At 32.3% G+C, this 27,173-nt stretch overlaps 1 protein-coding gene across 1 annotated transcript in view; it reads left to right on the top strand.

Annotated features, from left to right (window-relative positions):
- Positions 1 to 6,281: 6,281 nt before the first annotated feature.
- The window catches only part of LOC129216462 (mucin-2-like), a 36,747-nt gene continuing 15,855 nt past the window's right edge, over positions 6,282 to 27,173 (top strand). The window contains exons 1-8 of the mRNA XM_054850676.1: positions 6,282 to 6,373; positions 9,147 to 9,265; positions 11,116 to 13,461; positions 14,465 to 14,518; positions 14,616 to 14,957; positions 18,062 to 18,288; positions 20,733 to 20,800; positions 26,576 to 26,739. Of these exons, the coding sequence (XP_054706651.1) occupies positions 6,282 to 6,373; positions 9,147 to 9,265; positions 11,116 to 13,461; positions 14,465 to 14,518; positions 14,616 to 14,957; positions 18,062 to 18,288; positions 20,733 to 20,800; positions 26,576 to 26,739 (3,412 nt within the window). The remainder of the gene's footprint in view (positions 6,374 to 9,146; positions 9,266 to 11,115; positions 13,462 to 14,464; positions 14,519 to 14,615; positions 14,958 to 18,061; positions 18,289 to 20,732; positions 20,801 to 26,575; positions 26,740 to 27,173) is intronic.

Below are 27,173 nucleotides of genomic sequence, written 5' to 3'. Positions count from 1 at the left end.
GTTTTCTAGCAAAATAACGGAACTCTCTCTTTCTCTCTCTCTCTCTTTTTTAATCATTGTAGCAATTTCCATCTTTTCTCATCTTTTCTGGTATAAAACAGGGAACTATGCCATTTTTGGCATGTGGTGAAAATTGTTAATGTATCTTCGATAAACAAATAAAGATTCAATATGTACGCCATTATAACTAAAGCCTATTTACAACAGTAATAAAATATAGATTGAGTTTACATGCCTTGAGATAAGAATTTTTGATTTTATATTAAACTAGCTGCGTTGCTCGACTTTTCCCGGTCTACCTTGAAAAAAACCATTGTGACAAGTGAAGTATATTCAATAACCAGAGTTGAATGAAAGAAAAAAAAACATGATGCAAAATTTCCTGGCCAAACAGTGACGACAGATACTAAAATACTTTTAAGAAATTAAAATAAAATGAGAAAGATGGACTTACAAGGCGTAACCATGGAAACACAAAATAAAATAAGTTTAAGAATTGAAAATGAGAAAGATGAAAATGAACAATGGATTCAAAAAGCATTACCGTAGAAATGAAAATAAAATGGTTAAAAACTTGAATAGAGAACAGATTTTTGAACTTCATTTGATTCGCTTGTAACGTTTTTTCTAATGGAGATAGAGGGTTAAACTTTTGACTTTAAGTCGAAATAGATCTGGAGTAAAAAAAGGCAGCTCTTTCCAATGATGTCAAAAAGAAAACTGTGGAACAATTCCTTCACTTTTTATTGATGAATTTAATGAAGAAAGTAGTGCATAAATTTCAACAAAGCCTAAAAAAATTCCAGCTAAAAACGCAAATAAGTCCCGACGTATAATTAAGTTAGAGCGTTGAAACAAATTACGTAAAACGCGAGAAAGTCTACTTTTTCCAACGATATATATGTGCAAGTAATTTTTCACCCCAACACTCGGGAATTTATCCGAACATTGGGCCTAAATTGGAATAAAAAAAGAACTATTCGTCAAATTTCTTTCGAACCGGTCTGCAAACCTTTTCAGGATTTAAAGAAACAAACTGTGAAATCGGCCGGGTAGTTCTCGAGTTTTGCGAGTTCAAACAAACAGATGCTTTTTGGAGACTTCATTTTATACTGTGTAGAGAAGCAGGAACTTAAGTTTTAATCTTATTAGTATTACGGGAAAACTGACATTTACCAACATTCGGTAAATTTAGTCGAATGAAGTTCATTTGAATGAGCATTGAAGGATTTATGTTCTCGTGAAATACAATTTGAAAACAATTTTAGGTATTTATCATCGACACGTACATATACTATTTCATTTACAGAACATTTCCTTTTCCGTAACTGTAATTCTGTGCCAATTAATTCTACTTGTGTTGACTGTTTGTGGAAACATTGGTAAAAGATAATTTTCAACTTCCAAAGAAATTTATTTTGGAAAAACTCCAGTATTTTTTTTAATTTATTTTATTTCGCCTCTTAGCGATAAGAGTTGGAGAGAAAAAAGGGCTGTGATAGACTGGTGTATGTTAGTGACTTATTTCACTCATTTAGCGGATAAAAGCAATTTTTTATTTCCTTTGGAACAATGCCCGAAAATGAAAATCCTGTAAAAATATCCAAAAAGCTGAGAAAAGATGAAATGCTAGAGAAAACTAAATATGCTACTAAGAATCAATTTACATCCCTAATTTCTTTTTGATTTAAATGTAATGATCCATTTTCCGAAATATTTTCGATTTTTGTTTTTGGAGTAAAAGTTGGTTTTATGAAAAGGACCTTTCTTTTGTGGCAACTGATCTTTATTTTTATTTAATATCACGTAAATTTTACTTGTTTTTAGGGTATGTAAATATCTGAAATAATTACTGCAAATATTTATATTTTAAGTTAAAACATCAGAAATATGTTGTTTTCTGAGATTTTTCTAGTCTCTATTTTTTTCTCCTAACTATATTTAATATTATTTATTAATGCTAGCAGCTTAGATGAGCTAGGGAAATGAATATGGATTAGAGAAGAACACATAGAATTCCTTGTTTTTAGACTCAGAAAATATAGCGACTTTTTCCCAAAATGTGAAAATACTTCTTGATTTTTATTAAAAAGTGAAATTTAATTTACAGGAGTAAAATTTAGTTGACGAGCGAAACGAGCAAAGGGAGAAGGCCCTAATTAGTAAGAAATGAGGCCGAATTTAAGATTTTAAAAAAGAACGCGTTATAATTACGAATTAGACATCATTTTCGCCTCATTACAATTGCTATATGTAAGTGTGATATTTAACTACGAAATTATGAACTACAACTTAAACTTAAGTGTAAAAAAAGACTTCGGACATCACGATTCGCTCGTTAGTGCTCAGCTCTCTTGACGGAATTAGTAATCATTTTTTTAAACACCTGCAGATCGGTGTATTTGATAACAAGTTCATTTTCCACCTTCAATGTCTGTACATACCTGGGTTTGTTAACGTACTGAAACATGTAAAAATATTTCAATGATTTTCTCTTTGTCAGCATTTAAACCTTTCATCTTGTCAGTATGATGATCAAAATTTCCGTTTCAAACTTTGAATCATTTATTTTAGAAACCTGTAAAGCGCCAAGTTTTCTGATTTTAGTACAGAAATTATATCATCATAGTCAATCGTTCAATAGGAATTACAGAAACTATAACAGAAATAAATACACCTAAATATGTATCCCTTTCAGATTTAAATAGTTTAATCCGTATCGAAAAATTGTAATATGTTACTAAATGTGCGCTTTCGATATTTCAGAGCTTGGCGCTTGCCTCGCTTTTGAAGTAAACTATTCATTTTTCATTGTTGCGTTTGCTTATTGCTAATCATTGAGAAGAGATTAAGTGGGTGGAGTGAAGACTTTCATTTGGTGAAGGAAAGACCCCAAGTCAAGTGAGAGATTTTAAAGAAAAGCATTGGACGAGAGAGAGAAATCAGGTTTCGTTCGGTAGTTTCACGAGAAACGTGTCAACCATTCGTCGTTGTTGATTCACGTGACTTCAGCTTTTGCTTAGCCAATGATTGGACTAGCGCCCTCCATTTACTAATTCCTGCTCTAAGTTTCTAATGCTACCTGATTGTATTTTGAAAAAAATTAAAGGTCTTAAGGTTAATATTTCTAGCTTATTTCATAATAAAACATCCTTCAAACTAAATCTAGGTTTCTTTCTTCAAAAACACTTAGATCTTCGAACTGTCTTTTTTTGTTCAGAATTTCGCAGACGAAATAAAAATTCTCAAAAAATAAAATTTAATTTGTGAACTTTAACTCATTTGAATTCCTTCCTGTTTTTCGAAAAGACAAAAAAAAAGTTGTCTATCCAAGAGAATCTAACATTGGAAACTAAACAAAGTAAACACCAAACAATTCCCATCTAATGAATCTTCGGCTCAGCCTTATAAATATTTATACGTGCAGTGGGAAAAAGAACTCCAACTCTTTCTTTTCTCCTGACGTCACATCAAGTATGCTGCCAGACCTAGAATAAGCTCCATAAAAAAAAAAAAGGCACTCCTGGTGGTTGCACTCACGGTAAAAGCGGACCCAGCAAATGTGCACGGGCACAGTTGATAACTCGTGCATGTTTTCCCTTCCTTTCAAAGAAAATGGAAGAAAACTTTGGGGTTGTTTGAATCTGAAAGAGAAGAATGTTGTTTACTCTGAATCAGAAAAAAAAAAATATTTTATTTTTGAGAAACTTTTTTTCAATTTTATTCCGCAACGTTATCCTACAATTGGTTTGCCTTATTTATTCCACATGAAAATTTAAAAGTTTTTCGTATTCGGAATAAATATTTTGAATTTTTCGTTTTCAATGTTTTTATTTTTTGGTTTTGGAGGAAAAAAACAAGGTCGTCCATTCTACGAAAATGATGCATAAATATGCATTTCCCTCCGTATTTCTTCCTCTCGCAGCTTCCTGGATGAATTATCAAAATTTTCAGCTCACTTTAAGACAAAATTTCTTTATTACCTAAAACCTAATGCGCCAACTTGTTCTTCAACGAAATAGGTTTTATGAACTTTTAACGATGTTATTCAGTTTCATTATTTTGTGCATATATATGAAAGAAAAAACGTATGTATTCATATTGAATCTACAGACATTCAGCCTTTATAAATTACACTTTTTCTCTTTGCCACTACTATCCAAATATGGTGTTTTACTTCGTGTTAAAAACTGTTACAACACTATACTGTGTCAAGAAAAAACATATATCGATGTTGATGTTAGTGAAAATCAACGCTTTCAAGTTCTTTTCAAAACTATACTTGATTTTTCCAACTGAAGCAGTTATTTATTTTTACATTTTACCTGAAATGTATGATATCCTGCTTTTCTATGGAATACCTAATGTGAGACACCGCTATTCTTTGCAAATTTCATATGTTGTGGTCAAATGTATACATAAAACTACAATTGTCCTTCTTTGGCCCAAAAGCATCACAAAATACCCGAAAAATTTTCTCCCCTCGCCCTCCCCCCAACCCGCCAAAAAGTAATATTCATTCAACTGTATCTCAGCTGACGACTGTAGCCTAAAGTCACTCTCACAATTAGTTTATTAACAATGGCTGTGACACAGGTCAGATTCAAGTAAAATATAATATTATAATGTTTTTCCAACTATTCAGATTTTTTAATGCAGTTGAGGTATAGAATGGTTCTGATAACGGGGCAGCTAATTTTTCTCTTTCAGGAAATATAATTGCAGAAAAAATTTCAAAGTTAAACTACATAGATCCTGAACTCATGAAACTCATTCCATTAGATACAGTGCTGAACATAATAATCCGTTAGTGAGTAAACTAAGAAATAATTTGAAAGTTACTTAAAATTACAAGTACCACACTAAACTTACAAAGGTGTGAACCAGAAGGAATGAACAGCTGCAATAATATGCTGAAATAAAACGCGAAGAAAACTTATTTTTGTAAACATGAACCAATCCTTCTGCTTGTACTCTGTGCAGCAGAGGTACTAGCAAGGGGGGTCAGCTACTATATCTACTAGACAAGTTAACAATAATTTTTAGCATTCTTATTTTGGCCTAAAACTGCAACTGTCCTATTCCTCACCGTTCTCACCAATAAATTGCTTTGCAAAAATTTTCACCATAATTTTTCGGTACTGCATGTCCTTGCATTTTTCTTTTTCCTTTTCGAACAATAGCATAACCGAGCATAGAAAGAGACTGCAAAGATTCGTTACGTCACAGTGCTGATATAATAAGACTATAACTAAGAGGCTATAATTCGCTTCTATTGCATTTATAACTTCGTTCTTTTGCCCCTTAAAAGCTTTCACAACATCGACCTAAGAACTTACTTTTTGAACCACTTTAAAGCTCAAATTCCGAGAAATACTTTCGGCGAACTTATTTTCCTCCAGGATAAGAAAATCTCCATTTCGTAATCGTTTCCGAAATCTCAAAGCAGAAATACATTTTAGATTTTCTCCGCCGTGGAGTTCAACTGTTTTGACATAAATGGGAATGGTCTCGGAGAGGAATGTGTTTTCTATGGTTTGAACAAGTTCGCTTACTTACGAACAATTTCATCTTTCTTCAGTTATTTTCCCATAATCGTAAGTTTTCATCGTAGATCACAAGATAAGAACTGTTCTCTGGGATTTTTTTTAATCTGTTGGATTTATGGACTCAGCCGATGGAAAATTCCATTTTTTAAAATAAACACTGCCGTAAACGTATTTATATATTTATAGATATTACACAGCGTTCCATCGCAAACTTCCTTGTGAATTGTGTGTGATTTAAGGTCTGAAGAAAATGCAACTTTTCGTTTCTTGGGAAAATAAGCTTTTTTGAAGTTATACATTTGACTCTCGATTTTACGGACTTCTAATTTACGAGCACTCACGATCTTATAAACAACTTACCATGCCAAAACGCTTTTAAAAAATTCTTTTTGACTTTACGAAATCTATTTTCCACATTTTTCGTAACAAACAAACAAAAAGTTCCTAAAATCAAAAGTGAACTTCTTTCGGTAAATAAATGAAAAATAACCCTAGTCTTGCACATATTAAGTGTGGAGTAATTAAGGAGGAACAACTTTTTCTCTTCCAACCGTTTAACGAATATTCTTTAAACTGCGAAAAGTTTTAACAATTGTCATCCTACGCTTGTAAAAGTTTCAGACGCTGGCAGTATTTGTAATTTACAGAAAATTACTCCAGGGCTAAGAAAGTGTTCCCGGACTTGAGACAATATTTTTGAACTGTGAGTAGTTGGGAGAAAACGAGATGAACATGGGCTCCCCTCCATACCTTTCATTTTCTTCCGATGCTAGTATAGACTGTAACGACAGAAAGACGGTGTGTCGTCATGATGTCAGACAAATGTAAGAAACAATTGGGTTGTTTCCGAAATTTTAAAAGTATTTTTTCCTGAAAGAATATGCTTAAAAACATGGGATGTAACCATTTTCTTAATATTTTGACAAAGTTAAATGTTTTTTAACAATTATTTATTTGGTGTGCAGATTGGAATTAATTTTTTACCCTTCTGCACATGACATCACAAGTGATGAAATTACATATAATCCAACTGATGATGTGATGGAATTACATTTCATCACAAGTGATAAAATGCCATTCACTGATGCTATCAGCGCACAGCTCAAATTTATGTCCTGGCAACGCGGTTGACAACAAGCGTTGGACTCTTAAAGTTAAATAAAAAAATAACTGTTGGGAAAGTTTTTTTTTTTTTTTTTTTTCTTGGCTCCTTGTTTTTTTTTATTATTATTCTAACAATTTCAGTGACTAAAAGTAGTATTTTTGACTGATGGAAACAACCCCATTGTAGTACGAAGGGAGAAAAATACTTAGATATTGTCAGAATCTCGGGGAGCGCATAACTGCTTTAATTTGTGACTGTGTGTTAACTAATACTTTTTTTGTGTGTGTGTGTTTGAATTGTTCTATGCTTAAAGGAAATCGTCGGGTTTTATGTTTTATGAATGTTACATACACGGTTGTATGTATAAGTGTGTGTATACTGTTATGCGTATATACATCTAAGACTGTTATGAACCTCAACCTTTCCCCATTAGAAAGATCTGGTCACGCTAATAACTAACAATAACTAATAACTTCATCTTAAAGGGAAAGGTATAAGATAAACTCTCATTATTAAAAATAACTGTAGTTTTAACAAAATCTTATTTCATGCTGCAGCAGAGTATTAACTACTGCAGGGATGTTTAGACCTTTCGTCTTGGACCCTTTAAGCGCCGCTTCGGCATTGTAATACCTGTTGCGTACTCTAAAAGAGTATATGAAAATTTTACCATCACTTATTTTATATGTGGTTCAAATATAACTACGTTAGAACTAGATAGAATGGTTGGTGCGTTTGAAATTAGAAATTTGTATTTCAAATATATCCTTACAACGAATCAACAATATATGTGAACAAAATTGCAATCTATACACTTATCGTAAAAATACTGACGCAATATATTATAAATACATTGTCACAATTGCTTTCATTGTTGGGAATTCCAGATCCAGTTGTACGTACCAAAATGTATTCATATTCCTTTGGTGTCAGAATTATATCTCTTACGACTTTAATTGTAAAAAAAAAACTCTTAATAAATAAATTCTATCCCAAGTAAGTTCGAACTCCCATGTTTACATTTCTAGCAATAATATGCACCACTTCAAAATAGCATGGTCACTGTTTAAGAAGAATCCAGTTCATTTGCAAAGAAAATACCTTATGTAGGTTTACTGCTCCTATAGAAACTTATTTCAATATGCTTCTTGGATATACTAGACTTCAAAAATGTACATGTTTACGCATTTTTATGAACATTTTTTAAAGTGATGGCTGGCGATTGTCTATAATTAATGCTAATAGTACTTTTTAAATGCAAATAATTTTTTTTTGTACACACTCATATTTTTTCCATTTTTAGAACGAGTTTCCTTTTCTTTAATTCTTATTTAGATAGTATAAACGCAGGTAAGACTTTAAAGTGGAAAAATAGTATCGAACTGGTGGACTTATGCCCTAGTTTTCTAACACATAATCATGTAATAGCTAATGATGTTTCCGTTGAGACACTGGCTATAAGATATGACAGTCCGTATCCCAACGGTGGACACTGGCTATCAGTTAGGGCAACCCATATCCCAACGGTTGACACTGGCTATCAGGTAGGACAGCCCGTATCCCAACGGTTGCTTCTTGGTGAACATTTGCAATTTTGACCTGGGGTTAATTCCATGAATATGTGGACATAGTTGCTAATTTTTAAATTTCATTAAAACTTTTAGTTTTGGATCATAATGTGTAGGAAATAAAACAAATTTTTTGAAATTAATAAAATTCACTGCTATTATTATATCTTAATATTTTTTATGAAGTGTTTTTCAGAGTCAATTCTGTGACCGAAACTACAAGCTTTATTTTCACAACTTTGATTTTTCTTTAAATTAAAAATTTGAAATGGATCCCTTTCAAAAGTTTTATTAGTCAAGAAAAGTGATTCATGAGCATTTGAAAAACATCAAAGTTATTGATAAAAAATGTTTTTGAATTTTTTAAAGGTTTTAGAATAATCTCTCTGAGACCTGTAATGTCTGTCACAAAAAACATAATTTTTTTAAGTTTTAACAATTATAGGTTTATATCTTATACTTTTATTTATATTTCCTCTTATTCTGCGTTAAAAGAAACATGTCCATGTAGTTAATTTTAAAAAACCTAAAAGATTCAATTTTATAGAGGGTTTTTAAATTTGTAATGTCTGTCACATATGTAATGTCTGTCACATGTGTAATGTCTGTCACAATAGTTTATTTAAATATGCAAGCATCAAATTGTAACAATTTCTAAGTTGATTTTGGCAACAACAGAACAGTTTTAGTAAACAGCTCAATACAACTCATTAGGCCTCATACTGTGAGTGTTTCAAGTTTTATGAGTATTATTTTCTGCTTAGAACTGGAAGATGATCTCGAGTAAAATCAATACAATAGATCAATACAAAGACAGACAGATGATATAATCAGACAGATACAAAAGCGCAAACAATCAAAATATTTGGAAAACCTTAAATCGAATATACCTTATGGCACACTTTTATTTCATGTTGATTTTAGTGAAAACTATGCCCATGTCTATCAAGATGAAATTCAGTCTGCTCATTGGGAAAGCACATCAACCACAATTTACACAACTATGTTATATTATCGAGAAACACCGGAGAGTGCTAATGTAAGTTCTGAACCCTATGTTGTTGTGTCCGACTATCTTAATCATGACAAATATGCTGTCATAACGGTTAATGACGTAATATTGGAACGGTTTTCTCAAAAACTCCCCCAGTTTAAAATGAAGCATGTTGAATTTATATCTAATGGTACATCACAACATTTTAAACAAAAGTACACCATTTACGCTATGACTCAGAGTAAACTTTCAACAGCGTGGCATTTTTCAGCCACCTCCCATGGTAAAGGTTGCATCGATGGCATTGGTGGAACCATAAACCGACGTGTAGAGAGGCTAGTAGAGCTAGGACGATCGACCCAAGAACTGCTTTTGAATTTGCTGAAGCAGCAAAAAGGGTTTGTCCTGGAATAAATGTATTGTTCAGGTCAGAAAAAAACATTCAAGCAATGAAAGCAGATTGGGATAATTTGTGGAGAATAGATGATGAAGAAATCAAGGGAATTCCAAATACCAGGAAAGCACACTGTTTCCGTTCTTGCTGTGAAGGGAAAATATTTTATAGTTCAATATCAGACAGCAAAAAGGGAATAATTTTTAATTTTAAAACTGGAGAATGCGTGGAAAGTTAAATACCATTACCTTCAGGTAATGAAGAATTTCAATGCGGTCAGTGGGTCAATGCAACATATGACAATGAAAAGTTTAATGGTATAATAATTAAAAGAGAGGGAGAACAGTACCAAATAAAGTGTCTCATGCCAGCCAAAATAAAAGGACTATTTAAATTTGAGTCAGAAGACCATGCTGTTTGGTATAATAAAACACAAATAGTAGCGACCACAGTTGCTCCAACTTTGGTCAACTCTCGTGGGTTTTACAAACTTTAATAATGTACTTTAACACTTTTTCGTCTTCCAAATCATTTAAGTATTCAATTTGTAACATTTATTGTCATAAGAAATAAATATTTTCATTTACTGATAGAAATTCAAATAAAAATTTTGCACGTGTAATGTCTGTCACAAAATCTTGTAATGTCTGTCACACAGTTGAAATATTTTTTAAAAAAACCCTTTTTTGAAATTTTTACTTTTTTCACCTAAATATTGTAGAAAACATTCTTTGTTTACTAACAACTTTTTTTTTGAACCCATAACATAAATCAATTCAGAGCAATTGGTTAACAACAAGGCATCGACTCATTTCCATGTCCATTTTTTGTAATGTCTGTCACAGTGCTTTATTACTTTATAACTCAAATATTTAATTCAACAAAATATTTTTTTTTATTTGTATGTAATAAGGGCATAAAAATGTCTTAGTACACCAAAATTTATTAACATATTTTAATATTTGGTACCTGAAACTAAGAAAAATAGTTGTCTGATGTAATGTCTGTCACATATGGAATTAACCCTGGCAGTGAAGGTGTTAATTGTTTTGTTTGTTAGTGTAAAACCTAGTTAATATAATATAAATCTAGTATTCAAAAATAATTTCTTGCCCATCATTCAGTAGTCTATTCTGTTCCACACAAAGCCGTAGAAGTAATTTTTTTGCGATGTTTATGATTATAACATTTACTGAGTCATGTTACTGATGCTCAAAATAAAAGCTACCAAAAATGCATTTTTCATAAAACAGTTTCATTATTTATTCATTTTTTGTTTGCTTATGAGCAAGCAGTGTGACTTATATTTCATTTTGTTTTGTATATGAGCAAGCAACATGACTTATATGTATTTTCTTTCTTTCCAGGAGTTTTATCATTCGCTGAACAATTAGTAACAGAATCTGATTCATTAGAAACGACAGCTTTCTCACTGTCAACGGAATTTTTTACCGACGGTGTAAATAATTCTAGCAGCGTAGATAGTTTTTTAATTTCATCACCAGATGATGTCCAAACTTTGAGGAATATTTCCAAAGATGATTCATCATCGAACTCAAGTTTTCAGTTTTTGTCCCACGATGTGAGCTTTAACTCTACGACTACAGCGGATGAAATTTCTGAAGCCGAAAACGTAGAGTCTGAAACTTATACAGATAAAATTAAGCCCATTAATGATGATATTAGTAGTGAAACTTCTGCTAATGCTAAAGGTGAAATCAAAGATTCTGGAAATTATAAATCATCCCAGCATGAACACACAGTTTATTCTCAAGCGATGGAAGAAAAGGAAAAAATTGATCAGAATGCAATATCAGTTCATATAGAAACAACTGAGAGCTCAACAGAATTGTCGACAGATAAGATCGAAAGTACACTTGAGTCGAAACAGCAAACGAGTACTTTTTCTGGAGATGCTAATGAAGACACTAAGAAGACTACAGTTCAAAATGAGCAAAGTGAGGATAAAAATAAAATATCAGAAAATCCTAAAAGTTCACAGTTTGAAACTTCATCTGCTTTTCCAGAAGTACCAACTGAAGCTGTTGCTGATGAGACGACTGTGACCACAGATATATATGAACAGACGAAAGAAGATCTTGAAATGAAATCAACCCGTAAAAGAAGCTTAAACTCCACCATAAGTTCCAAATCTGATGAGATAAACCCAACGACTGCTTTCAGAGCTTCAACAGAAATTCCAGAATTTCAAACATCAATTAGCACATCCATTTCTGAGCATTCGAAGCAAAGTGTTTCAAGTAAATTAGAAGTTTCAGCCAGTATGAAAAAAGTCAGTCAGAAACTACAAGTAGAAGATTCTGATTCAGAAGGGCATGAAGTTACTATTTTCTCCCGAACTGCATCTACTGATTTGGAATCCACTACTAATAGCGTCTTATCAAACAAGCAAAATGGTAATGATGGAAATAGTGGTACTTTTGGGTCTGTAGAAAATGATAATTTAGAAAAACCTTTAGTTGCACTTTTAGATGAACATATTAACCAAAACTCTGATATGATGTCAAATATCAAATTGCAACCAATAAGCATGCATGAAAACATAGAGCTTAGTTCAACTGAAAAAATTATTGCTAATGAAAAAGATGAAATCAATTCTGAATCGTTTCTCAGTACTCATTCTGAAGGGTATCAAAGTAGCCATCCAGCTCTTGATACCTTTACAGAATATCCTTCACTGGGGAGTACTTTTGATCCAGATGGTGTCACAAATCAGGATCCTCCTGACCCGGATTCTGTTACGTTTTCCATTGAAAACTCCGAAATGAAAGAGCGTGAATTAGATCGTCCTGTTGATGCGTTAAATACATCAACAGAAATTGAAGGACAACAAAATGGACTTACGAAGTACGAGTGGAATCTTGTAAAAAGACTGGAGGAAGATATGTACGGTGATGAACCAATTTCAAACGAATCTTCTAAAGTTGTAAAAATAGATGAATCTTTTCTAGATAAAGCTCAGATCTTCTCGCACCAGCTATTGCCTCATGATGATCCTGATGTAACAGTTGGCATGTCCAAGGAAAACGTTGGAGTTGACGATAGTTCTAAATTTCATAGCCCCGAAGAGCTTACTACGGTCGCGTCTAGTATTAATTTTGAAAAGTCTGAAAGTAGCGGAATATTACATAATGGTGCCTCAAATTTTGATTTTGAAGGGATGCTTTTACAAAATAGAGTTACCCGCCCTTCAAAATACACCAGCACCCAAGAAAGTGCAAATAAGAATTTGGAAGTTAGTGTTAGCAACGACATCGCAGAAATACATCATCCAGCAAATTTAAAAACTCATAATTCTACTGTTCCTTACAGTGTTGAAGCATTTAGCCTTTCCTTCGAGCCTCAGACAGCACAGTCAGAAGTCCGTCCAGTTATGTTGAAAATTCCTAGCCCACCAACTTCTGTTGTATCAGCTTCGTCCCAAGGTTCGGAACCTTCAACTGCTCAAAGCCATCGGGGATCATCTCAAACCATGTCTTTTGAAGTAGAAACCACCACACCAGGAATTTCAAGCCCAATTATTCTGCCTAATCCGGCGCCAAGTAACGCTGATGAAAAGCTTGACATAAGTACAGATTTACCAACCACCGTGATACAGCCAGAGCTTGCTGAATCCTTAACTCAGAAAAATTTTTCAGTTGGAAATGTAGTAAGCAGTTCAAATTCCACGATATCTGGAATCGCTGTCAAGACCTCAGTATCGGTTTCTATTCCCGTGATGGATAACAGTAGTCACAACGCAGTATTGAAAGCAGCTGATTCCCTCCATGACAAAGCGGATCACGCTTCAATGTCAGAAACCATTTCTGGATTAGAAAAGTCGAATATGAGTAAGTTTTAGTGCATTTCATTGTTACTAACTTTTAATCTCTATGATTTTTCTTTACTCTGCTGAATTTTTTTGAGCTACTTCATGTAAGATTCATCAATATAAGCTAATTCATCAAGTTTATCACTTGAAACAACGCAGTTTTTTGAACTTGCGTTTAAAATATAAGTTGATTATGTAGCTGAAGTCTTTAGTTTATAATGTACGAGGAAATAATTAATATCAAGACGCTTATTCAGCGCAATTTTAACCTTAATTATATTAATATGTACATTGAACTTGGTTCGCGAAAGTAGGCAAAAGAATCGAAATAATATATCTGTGGAGGATGAATTTTATGAATAAGATTAGTTTAAACACACATGAACCTTTTTCTTTTTTTTTACTGTTTGTTTTTTTATTTTTAATTTTACACTAAACTTTATTTAAAAACAAGACGAGAGAAAAGGTAAAAAACAAGAAATATTTTCTAACGTAAAGATTTTATTCATACGGACTTCACTAATTATTATTCTCACTTTGTTATATTATTTTTAATTATCATAAATCAGTTTAAAATAAATCAGTTTTACTTGATTTACACTTTTATCACTTTGAAATAGATTTTCATATTATTGTTTACAACAAGGGCATAAGTACAAATTCTTCTAAAAGTTTTAATTTTAATAGCGAAATGACACGTAATTTAATGTGAAATAATAAACCTAGTACCTACTTATGGCTTGATTAGTCATGAAAACTCTTGTTTAATTTGATTCATCTATGAATGAAATAAACACTTTTTTTTTAACACTATGAATGAAATAAACACAATTCAATCCTGAAAAGTTTCACCGGTAGGACTTAAGCTCTTTCTGATTTAATCAATTAAATTTTATTTCAATCAGCAAATAACTGATCCAACTAACGTAAATTAAAAATCACTGTCGTCTTCTACAGCGCTGACCGTTTGTGACCATTGGAATATTTTATCTTGGATACTTTAACCATATTTCTTTCCTCAGATGTGCAGGGCATGTGGAAACGCCACCACATCTGCCTGGTATATGGTATCAAACGTAATTGGTAATTTAGATAAAACGTTGGAACTTGTGAATCTGAAACAAAAAATTCAAAGGATTCTCACTCATATCAAAATGATTGCAGCTGTTACAGAAGTGAATTTGACTGATCAGTCACCTTCATCGACCTCAACGCCTGCTCCAACCACGGAATCGGGAGTCAGAATCCGCAAGCCTAAAATAAAGATTCCTGGTATCGGGGATGCACAAAGCCGGGAACGTCGACCTTTCACTCCACGACCTCCTCCCAAGCCGTCGACCTCGGAAGGTCCCCCAGTGTCCATCTTCAACAAGGCCAGAACTCGAAGGCCCTCAATAACGTCGTCAACGACGGCCGCATCTTTTCATAAGTTAGCCACTGTACGTATCCATTATGCCACTGGAGATTCAGGTCTGATACCACTTCATCCAGACGTTGTTTTCTCTATGGGTAAGGGTCTTTTTCTATTTGATTCTCATTGAATTTCAAATTATCATCAAGTGTTTACAAAACTTCAAAAAAGAAACTCTTACTGTCAAAACTTCAACTGCAAAAATATGCAATAGTACTAATGAATTTGCTTAAATTGACCTGTTAAGTTTCATGCTTAGAGTACCTTGGCTTTAAAATACGTTTCGGTGGGGTAAGTGTTTTAGTTCAAGTGAACTAAGTCCAGCATTTGGTTACATTATCAATTGTATGAAGATAAAAAATCTGGTGTAGATCACACACTACTTCCTTTTACGTCTATTAAAGATCCGACCTTTTTTAATAAGTCAAATTAATGGGTGTCGGTTCTCATGTAAGAGCGTTAGAAACAATACTTCTTAAATAAATAGCTTTTTTGAAATTTTCTTATGCACATACTGAGAGTATTAGCTGTTTTGAAGCTAAGAATTTTAACTGGAAGAAATTCAAAAAACCGGCTTTATAACCTGTTCACTCAGAAAACACAAACATGTTTATTTGAAAACTCAACAACTCTACAGCATCTTTAAAAAAATTATTATTTCCATCAAAAAAAATCGAGAAAATTGCAGAGAAGCTGAATATATTTTAATAATTTGTTTGAAGAAATATAATATTAAACAAATTGCTTTCAAATAATGAGACTTTCAGCGTGGATAAAAAATTGACGAAACTTTTAAGCCTATTAAGAAACTTAGCGAATATTTTTGTGCTTTATTTTTCATGTGATAGCAAACATTTTTTTTTACATAAATTATTATTAGGATGATATTTTTTTCATTTTAAACTTTTATCGTCATTTTTTAGCAACGAAAAATGTCTAAAGAAATGTCTTATTAGATTTAGCAATGATAAAATTAAGAGATTGACTGAAGGATTTTCGTGAAGCAAACTTGAAGCACTTTATTTTTTCGCACAAAAGAGGAACAAATTATTTTTATACAAATAGTAATTGATTGGAAAATATTTAATTCTCAATTTTGACTTTGAATATGAATATTTTTGTTTTGTTCGGCGACTATTAAGAAATTTAACTTAAGAAAAAAAAACTTTGAATTCAAGTTTTACATATTCTGGTTAAAACTAGGGTCACTTCGTATCGCATAACATTAATTTATTTATTTTCTTTACTTTTTCATTTTACTCGCACTTAACAGGGCATGGATAAAAAACTATTTCGTTCTTAAAAAGGTTTCCACTAATGAGGTCTTAGGGTTTTTTGCGATTATTCTATGTTGAATACCAGTCTCAAGCTGAGCATTCTTTGCGATCAGATGAACTGGGTGCTTACGCCAACGTCTTTTTCGAAAACTTCAAAAATTTTATTTTGATTTACTATCATTTTTTACTTAAACTACATAACTTCAGACTAAATTCTAAGACAAAGGTTCCTTTTTTTTTGTAGATTCCCAGCACACTTTGAAGAATTTAAATTTTCTCATTGCACCCTTGCCAATGTGTTATATTATATCTATTGATACCATAGGCATTTTGCGGCACCCCTTGCTACTCCTTGCGGCACCCGCTTTGAGAACCCCTGTTTTACATTGTTAATTTCTTTCAAAGTGTTCCTTTTAATTTATATTCAGTGATTTTTTGTTCAACTAAATTATTTCCGTTTACTTGAAATTAAGGACTAGTGCTAAAAGATATATTATCTGAGTCTGACAATGTGGAAATTTAATTACAAAGAAAATTACTGAAACGATACAAGAATAAGTATGCGAGATCCTTTTAATAACAATAGAGGAAGTAGAAAAGTAATAACAAACATTGTTACAGAACGAGGTTGGTTTATTTTAATGAAAGTCGTAACTAAATTTCATCTTAACTGTGCGCTGAATTAGTTGTACACCAAGTGAGGGCTGTTACATAAATGATGAAGGATCCTTTTGATGAAAAGGGTAAAAGCATAATAAATTGCTTTTGAAGAAAGATATCTCTGTTTAGCATGAGAACTAATCCGCTCAATTATTAAGATATGCAAGAGCATATAGTATTACTTAAATTCATATATTATTCAACCGAACTAAAGAGGCTCCATTTGCAATTTAGGCTAACTTTCATGAAACATACAAAATTTCAACTAATGTTTAACTAACTAAAATTTATGGAACGGTTATGTGGTTTTGAATTACCTTACCATACTAATTTAGCATTAAACAAATGATGTTTTTTGAGCTTACTCCTTATTATGTGTATGTCTGGTTTGAATGAAAGGGGCTTGAGTCACTCCTATTTTAGTTTCGAGTTATTGAAGACTAGAAAGAACCTGAACCGAACTTAAATTTCTGCGGGAGGGAAGATTTCATTTGTTGAATAAAACTCCAAGTTTTGCCGAATGATAAAAAATGACATGCACACATATATACGTCAAATGAGAGAATGCATTGAACATCATTATTATTAAATAAAATGTGTTTCAAAAATGGGGTGTCAAAAATGGCAGTTTTGCAATACCGTCTTCATTACTGTCCACCTCTGACAAGTTGAGCTCTGCTGCCTGACCCATTAAACGATTCCATTTGTTGAAATAGGGGTGAGAAAAAGCGGTTTAAGAACTAGCGGATTTAGTTTGCAGTGTTATTGCCCATTTGGCGAACAATATAATTCAGGTAAGAAGTAGCAAACGGTACAGGAATTTTCTCGCCAAATAAAAGGATTGCAATGGTAGCCCAACTCTGCACCTTACAATTCCTCTTTTTACTGATTGCTCTCCCTTGAAAGAAATGAATTTGCTCAAAGCCATAGCTCAACTTCTCAGATGTGGAGAGTACAATGCTGTCATTCCGAATCATTAGGCAAAACTTGCCTAATAAGGACATTTTTGGGAGGTCACATTGAACTCCCATATATTAATGTATGTACGCATATTATTTCAAAAAGCTTTCATTACTCTAAACAATTTAATAAAGACATTAATATAGTAAAATCGCCTTTGCAGGAATGGAAAATTAAACATCTTTAAACTTTTAATTATAAAAGCCTTTCTCAAGATTTATTTTTAGAAGCAAATTTAAATACTCCTTGATTTCGAGTAAATAACAATAATTGAATGATCATAATTAGATCCTGCTTCTTTGCATTGATAGAACCCAGCACCACAACTGTACCTACGACGACGGAGACGGAGGAACCGTTCTCTGATGAACCATTCACTGATCAGACTCAGACTCCCAGTGTGTCCGTGGAAGATGACGTCACGTTGATAAAGGTAGCTGGTTATATAGTTTTGGAGAAGGGGATACGGTGGAATGAACAGTTAGATAATAGACATTCTCCTGCCTATAAAGAAAGAGCAAATTTTGTGCACCTTCAGGTAACTGACTGTTTTGAATGACTCAATTATTTTCCTATTTGTTTTTCTACTTTCTTTATCAAATGTATTCTCTTTAACTAAGTATTTAGGTGAGATAGCTCAGGAAAAGTGCTTTAGATTTCAGTTTTTTTTTTTTTTTTTTTTTGGAATAAAAATTTGCAGAAAGTTCGTGCTTCTAAGCAATGTTTTACAGTTCATTTTTTTAAAACTATTTTGGGAAGTGGTTTTCAGATTTTATTGAATAGAAAAATCATCTTACAAGTCTCTCTTTCGCTCACAGAGTTGGTTGTTCCTGTAATAAAAAAATAATACATTACAAATTACTATAGAAATACTTGCGGGTTTTGTAATTCGATTAATTATTTTCATCGTAGTTTTTCGTGAAAGTTTTTTTTTTTCTTTCATAACAAGTTTGCTATTAGAAATACTGACAGCTGCCAAAGATACTCTCCTTTACAACGTTCCTCGTATTTAAGATTTTATATATGAAATAAAGTTCTTCCTTTTGAAATCAGACTATTTTATCGTGCTTAAAACATTAAGCACGCTAACTTAATATGTACTATGAGCATAAATTTAAGATAAGCTTTTTTAAGAGTAGGACATTTCAAAACAGTTGCGTTGCGGGTTTGAATCAACAAATTTTCCGTTCAAATACTTAAAGTGTTTGGAAAAGAATGTAATTCAGCGTTTCTTGATCGCTAAAATATCTTTCCTGCTAGTTTTACCTCAAAAGTAATTAAGTTTCTACATTGACATAGTTTTCTGACGGTAGTTTAATGAGTAAAACAACTCGTGTACTGAACTTAAAGCTAAGTGCGTTTCAATGCAAATTTGGTTCGTAGTGGGATCTGTTTTAAAGGATAAGAAATGCAAATGCCACTGCGTTTATTAAACTTTAACCGAGTTATTTAGTAGTTCTATATTTGCAATAATATTACATATCTGAACTTCATAAACGCGTTAGCAAACGTTAAAAAAAAAAAATCTTTACAGATATCAAGCTTTAACCCTTAACTTATTTACCTTAGAGAATAGAAAACAGTCATTGTGTTCCTTTAGCCTAGGAAAGACACTCAGCATTCCAATGAAGCACTAAAAATAAGACCTCAGCCATTTTAAATTCAAAATGCAGGACGAAAAAGAGAATCAGCCGTGCTGCGACCGACTTTGCACAACCCAGTGTGCACCACAAAGAGACTGATCAAACTTACAAGTCTTTAGTTTAAACAAAACCTCAGTTTAAATTTAGAAAAAAAAAACAGTACTAAGGGTGAAAAAACCTTAGTACTCTATTGGAAAAACAAATTCTGGTTTATTCAGTAAATTACCGCCCATTAGCCAGGGCTCGAGCAGAAATACGTGAAATACACCGACAGCTCAGCCATTTACTGAATATACCTAGCCTTGCGTTCAATCTTCGAGTTGAACCGAACCATTGCTTCGGTCACTCGTCTGGTCTGCTAATTCTATATTAGCTACCAGTTTGTTTGGCACTCTTGGCTTCCTTAAGAGGTTTTCCATCTCCAGCTCAGTTACTTTCCTATGCCGGGCTGATGAGTGCTAATAAGCACGAAACTGCAGTCCTCGGCTGGAAATGACTGAGCTGGAGGTGTATTTCACGAAATTCTGTTTTGTATACATTTTTGGTAGGACACCTAGCTTAAATTACCGCATTAACATACAGTAAACTCTGCTTGCATGTAGACTTAAAGCTACTTTCATACATTTTAAATAAAAATAAATTTTTTCTGAGAGGAAAAGTTCCCGAAGTGAAGCTACATCAGCGGGGCATGTGTGTTCCGTTGGTATGTTTATCGAAAGTGCGAGTGATACTGAAAAAACAAAAAAAAAAACAATTAAATACTAAGGGATGCTCAGGAATTCAAATAGGTGTTTTTTCACTTTTCCTGCGGGAGGCGAAACCACCTTAAATTGAGGTTTCACAAAAAATTCTATAAAACGGAATGCTTACTCCTATAAATAACAATGACTAAACTTATGAAAGTTAAAAAATATAATCAAAAAGTTCTAAATTTAAATTTTGAGTCATAAAATTGATCTTTTCTTCACGTTGACGGAAAATTTTACACTATAGTTTTCATTTATTTAAGCTTGATTGTTGAATATGCATCACTTGACGCAACTCATATTTTCAAGGTAGACTGTGCAACGCAGCTAGTATAAAATAAAAACACCCAAAGAATTCATTTTCATTGATTTTTCATTATTTTTTCCCTTCAGGAGTTCAGAGATTTCTTTCACACATCTTATACATTATTCCCACTTCACTTCTTTCGGCCTGAGATTCGTTTGCGTGGGTCACAATGAATTTTCTTTCCCCTTATTTGTTGAATCTATTAAAAATAAATAATGTTTTGCTTTTATCATAATTACAGGTTAAATGCTTTAATGTTTTATAATTTTTTGGAATTTACTTTTAGCTCGAAAGGTTGTTTCGATCATCTGCAATTGCACCTCGCCTATGGAAAATACGGATTGATGGCTTCAGGTAATGTATCATAGATCAATCTAGTCTAAAAAAACAATTATTAGGTTAAATGAGTATAAGCTAAATATTTCTTTGACCAGAGACATGTGAAATCGCAAAATTGGAAAAAAAAAAAAAACTTTTTTTTTTGTTCTCCAAATTTTAAACTTCATTCAAATTCTCTAATTTTAACCCGAAGGATATAAAAAAAAATTAACACCAAGTTTAAGTTTTGCTTGCAATTATTTTGTGCATTAAAAATTTATTACCACATAGTCTATCATCTGGGCAAAAAAAAAAAAAACTTTAAATGTAACGTAATTGTATAAACACTGCTTTGTACTCTTTTCTAGATATTGCACCACTTAGTGATTACTTTTAATCCTTGAAATTAGTTTGTGTAGCACAATGAGGATTCGGGTAAATAAAAAGAAGGAATTGCTCGTGTTATTTTTTCAATGTCTTTTAAATAGATTATTTTACCGTAAAGCAGTCGAAATAAACAGTCGAGACCAAGATTTAACTTGAAAAATTTTTACTAACTTCACTTGAGATTACGTAATTTTAAAAATAACCCTGTATTTGACTATATCATTATTTTTTAATCATAGATGGCATCATCATTCCAACTGAAACCACAGCAGGAACAAATTTCCCTTATAATGTTTTCTTCTATAATGTTTCCAAAGGATAATCTTCTAAAACTCATCTTCGATTAATTCCTGTAATTATTCGTCAGACTATTTCGCATGGGAATGCTTTCTGGGATATTTTATACCAGAAGGAAACCAACCAAATTCGTTGAGATTCATCTGTTATGGTTTTATTGACATGACCGGAGCAAAACTATTTCAAACGCTTTAGTTCTTACCATTGCAGCACATTGCCTAATTGTTCATTTATAAGTTTTCTACTTCTTAATTTCACTATACACGTCTCCCAACATTGAGTTTCCCTTAGCCTTAGAAGTTCTCAGCTGAAAAGGGTTCACGTTTTTGCTCCGTAGGACAGCTGTTGTAAAACACACTCATTTAAAACTTTGTTTTACACAAAAATACCATATTTTTTCTTCCCAAAACAAATAGGATCTATATTTGGATCCTATTTGGATCCATTTTTTGTCAAAAACGATCCATCATGTTTTGAATTATCTAGTAGTTTATTTTATAATGTTATCCTCTGTTAACTTTCGCCATGGTAGTAGGAAATTTGAGATGGGGGGGGGAGGCTGGAAATATTACTGCAGCAGTTTAAATTCATGCTCTTTTTTTTTTTTTTTCAATTTGTAGGGAAAAAAATTATACAAGTGAATTTTATTAGAAAATTATTGCATTATAAAATTTCGCTCTGAATTGGTTACAAACAATCAAAGAAAGAACTTTTTTTCTGAGTACTAACTTATATACAGAGGAACATTTTATTCCGATAACATAAAATATTTTTAAAAATACTAAAGATTAATTTCATCTTTATAGCTGCAAAGCGAATGAAAAATGTTGAAATTTACGAATTTTCCTACGCAATATTATTAATAATAATAATTTTAATTATATTTTTAAATTTTTTATTTTATTTCTTTTTTTAGTTTTTTTAACCATTGTAAAAAAATAAAGTAATTAAAAGTTGTATTTAAAATGTAATTTTAAAAAAAAAGTTTTGTAAAATCAATAATCGATTACTATTTCTAAAATAAAACCATTTTTGGTTTTCTCACGCAACTCGATTGCGTGTAAAATAAGTTTTGTTTTTGGTTCCAAAAAAATATTTTTTAAAGTTATTAGATTTTTTAGATAAATAGGTTTGAATTTCTGAACAAACTCCTTGTGTTTTCTTAAATTCCTTTCTTTTTTAAGGCAGATCATTTCCTATTTGTCTTTATTTAAAGCTTTATTAAACTTCTCATCCAGTAACTTTTTCACGAAATTTCTAGTGTTTTAAAATTTAGCTTCGCTTTTTGCAGTGTTAAAGCAAGTAATAAACGTGCGCCTTGTAAAATAATTAATTTTTCATTTCCCAGACACAAGATACCTCTTTTCCTTCGTTGGTTTTGTAACAAATATTTCAGTACTAAAAAAGGAACGTGACAAAAACATGATGAATCTTGGAAGAAAACTTTTTCTTCCCTTTCTGCATTTTTGTTGTGACAGGAAAAAAAATCATATTCCTTACGTTTTCTTTACTTTCATACGTTAAGGCTGTGCATTTTCTTTTTCTACTTGACAATGATAGAACGTACTTTGATAGCTTAAAATGTGACGAGAAAAGAAATGAAACTTATTTTTCAATCTTTTCTCCCTTTCAGAATTTCTGTTATTTTTCGCTCTCAAATTTTATTCCGCACCCCAAAAAACAATATGTTCCATTAGATCATATTACGATTTCACCATTCTTCACAGAAAGAATACTTTCTAATACATGCTTCTACGCTCTTTTTTTACTGAGGAAAAAAAATAAATGAAACTATTTGATAGACAACAGAAATGCAAAAAAAAAAAAAAGTCAAACACAGTGCATTTAGCGATAAGAAAAGTGATTTAGAATTTTAAAAAAATTGTATGTGATCCCCTCATATTAAACGAAAATTCAACTGAGCCTGATTTTAAGAAATTAAGATTTTTTTATTTATTGTTTTGCGTACAGAAAATAAATATTTTATGCACAAAGGAAAAGATCGATGATATTCCAAGATGGAGTGATGTAGTTTCTAATTGGTGATAAGTATTGCATTAAAAATGAGCTGCCAAATCCGGTGTCAGTTTCACGTTGCTGACGTTTTGTCAGCAACGTGACTTTGTCAGCAACCGCCACATTTGTCGCCAAGTTGGCGACAAATGTGGCGGTTCTTTTTTTTTTTTTAATCTGGTTTTAATTTGGCCATATTTAGAGAATTTAACATTGAATCAAATTCAAATTGCCAATGTTGGGAAAATTTATTTGTATAAAGAGGTTTTTTTCTTTGCTTCGGTTCGGAACAAACTTGCAGTAAGAATATTTAAAGTGTTTCTTTGCTTACCCCGAGGCACTTTTATCATTGAATTGGAGTAAAAGGAAGTCATGTGATGCACACATCAGCTCGTTTATTCGTACGGTTCAGAAAAACAATTCTCAGATTCTTCTCACGTAATTCTGTAAAGTGACTACTATAATCTTTTCTATCCTCTTACATAGCTTGAAAACATCTTTCGTTTAGAGTTTTTTAGTTCTTCAGTAGAAAAAAAATCACGGAGGTGTAATTACCGATGGTTGGAAATCGTAGACTTTAAAATTTAACCCTTTCAGCCGGAATTATGGAATACTTAACCAAATATGTTTATATTTAGTATACAGTGTACTATGGTAAAGAGTATCTTACGGACAAATTTTCAAGTTTGTAGGTAAAAAATGAAAAGAGTTATTACACACCCAATATTCCGGACTAATATTTTCCAAATTAATATTCCGCATTAAAATAAGATTAAATATAAAACAAACTGCATTGAAAAATGTTCTTCAAACAATAATAAAGCTCACTATATGCATTTGAAATGATTAATAAAAGATTATATATTTTTTAAAAATCAGAAAAAAACTTCGCCGTTACGATGAAAATCCATGGTTGGAAAAATGAGCCACTCTCTATCTCCCAATCCCTATATGTTAGTGTTATTAATCACAAAACGAAAAAATCTTTCACAGATAATAATAAGCAGAATGTAAAGAGTCAACTGCAAAAAAAAAAGTAATTCAATCAATTATTAAATGATTAGCCGCTGTTTAAAGCTCATGTAGTCTGGTATACCGGACGCCAGATCTAAAGGGGCTAATAACTAGCTTGTTAATCATAATAAAAATCTACAGCTATTCATAAGCATAAAAAATCGATTTTACTGCATGAAGTGTATCAAATGCTTTCCGAAATGCGTACATTGTAATTATACTTTAAAAATGTGTGAGCATATACGTTGTCGTGATGTAACAGTCTGCTCTCCTCTCGCTACAACTCATGTGAGGGTTTTTTCCTCCTCATCACGCAGTCACCGCACCACAAACAAAAGTAATGTAGTTCTTTTAGGTATAAAATTGCCAAAGCTTTGTAAAAGTCTTAAGAATTCAATCGCTCGGACCCGGGCCTATTCGATGCTTCCTCATACGCATGTCTACTGAGCAGGTAACACCTAGCCACTTACCTAGCAGCGATGGGAAGATGCTCCAAGCTACGTTAAGACCTTCTGGAATCAAACCTCTCTTCTTTATTTTGCTGGTCAATTTCAGGAATAAGGGGAAGTAGCTTGGAAGCGAAAACATAAATCAAAGTTATTATTCTGAGAAAACAATACCAATCACATACTCACGCAACTTTTCGTTTACTGGTGAATATTTTAACGTGTCTCCATTTGGACGAGTCTGCGTCGTTTCGTTAGAGTAAAATGAAGGAAAACTTAACTAAAACACAAATTTAGAAGAGAGTGCTAAATCTTATACTTTCTTTAGATTTTGTTTTCATAACTCGGTGTATATGTAAGTGTTCTATGAAATCTTCGTTTTTTTTGGGGGGGGGGGGCATAGAGGCTACTCAAAGTAGTAGAAGTGAATGTGTGAAGAAATAGTATGCGTGAAAATATGAACGAAGTGAAGTTGCGGTGAAGCAGATTTTGAATTCGTGGGGCCTTCTGTTTAGTGATTTTTTTTGAGCAATCACGAATTGTTTATTATCCTCACTTGACCAAAGTTGATGTTCTGATTTTTCAGATTGCCATGGCCACGAGAAGAAGCTACCTCGTTGTTTCAATATTTATTAAGAGGACAAATTTTCGTCGCCATGGTTATCAGTCGCTTGAGTTCATTCAATGCTTAACTTAAACAGATTTTATTTTTTTACTTTTAACTATAGAAGGGGGTTGTAAAATAAGGTTTTTTTTCAAGAAAAACATCAATATAGACGAACTTAAAAAGCAAAACTTCATCAAAATAAAAAAAAATCAGATTACTAATTCCAACAGTTTAAGATTGATAAGTAATAAAAATATGCAACGTTTTACGCTGTAAAAGTAAATAATCCTTTTAAGTGTAAGGGTGGATATGGGGTACAAAATCTATATTTTTATTACTGCATCCTATTCACCATTTTTTAAATTTATTTATATACTCTTCTTACCTACAAAACCACCAGTCATTTTTTTTTTTGGCCATTTCCTTTCCATTCCATTTGTAGAAACAAGAAACTCAACGAGTAGGGTTTTATCGTTGTTCGTAATAACCAAAAATTGAATTTGAATTCAAGACGTCAAAATTCAAATGGATGCTGGTTTTATTTCTATAAGTTATCTAAATTAGAATTCTGAATTCATATTTGCTCAGAAAGGTAACCTTTTACTTTTTGCTTACCTTTCCGAGAAAAATACGACTCCGTTGTATTTTATGCAGTTTCATCACACTCACAAGGACAGACATATACCAGACGATACAGAATAACTACTTTTCCTTTGTATTTTTCCAAAAGTAAATTTGATTACTTCACGTCGAAAAGGGAGATGTTTTTAAGCTTGGTTAACTTTTTTGCATAACACGCCAAGAAAAAACAGCATCTCTCATTTAACGATTAGTTTGTTAAATAAACCATTTTCCTTTAAACTAAATCGAATAAACTTCAGCCCTTGTGCTCTCCAACTCTTCTAAATTTTAAATTACATGATCTGCTGCAAAGTTGCATGCTGAATTTGAAAATGGACTCGTAAAACTGTCTCATAAAAGTACTGTAATAAGATTTTCTCCGTCCAACGACCTTGTTTATGCATCGTCCTCTCTTTCATTTTATAGTGGTCTGAAGGATTCCAGGGCTGTCGCTGTGGATTTCTTTGTGTATCTCATAAAGACAAAAGAAGACATTAAACCCGAACACTTGACTGAAATGTTCCACGACAAGCTGAAAAACAATACTTTCTCCAGGTTTAGGGTGGACACCAGTAAAACAGCTTTCGAGTGTAAGTTTTTATTATTGCTCTATTAGATACTAGTATCAGTTTGTTCATTTCCGAAATCATACAATCATACGTTTTATATTCTAAAGTATTTTTCTGTCAATCTAACATTTTTTTTTAGATAGTTGCTGCATGGTATTTTACTCTATTAATTAAAATGAAAAACAACAATTTAGTTGCCTTAAATCTGACTTGTTTTTGATGAACTTGCGCATGGCCTCTATTCCAAAAATAATCTCAAATTTTGTCGATCACGTCAAGCTTTTGAGCTACATAAATATCGAAGGGACCAATTCACAAAATAAAGGACAGTTTTGAAAAAATATATATATACCTCAAAAGAAAAAAGATTGCTTAGGTAAGCAACAATTAAATTGCATACCGAAAGAAATAAAACCTTCACACAAATGAGCACAAAAGTATTATTCATTCCTTAT

Source organism: Uloborus diversus, chromosome 2, assembly GCF_026930045.1.
Source record: "Uloborus diversus isolate 005 chromosome 2, Udiv.v.3.1, whole genome shotgun sequence".
In the NCBI taxonomy this organism is placed as follows: domain Eukaryota; kingdom Metazoa; phylum Arthropoda; class Arachnida; order Araneae; family Uloboridae; genus Uloborus; species Uloborus diversus.
This window is presented reverse-complemented; position numbering and strand designations above follow the sequence as displayed.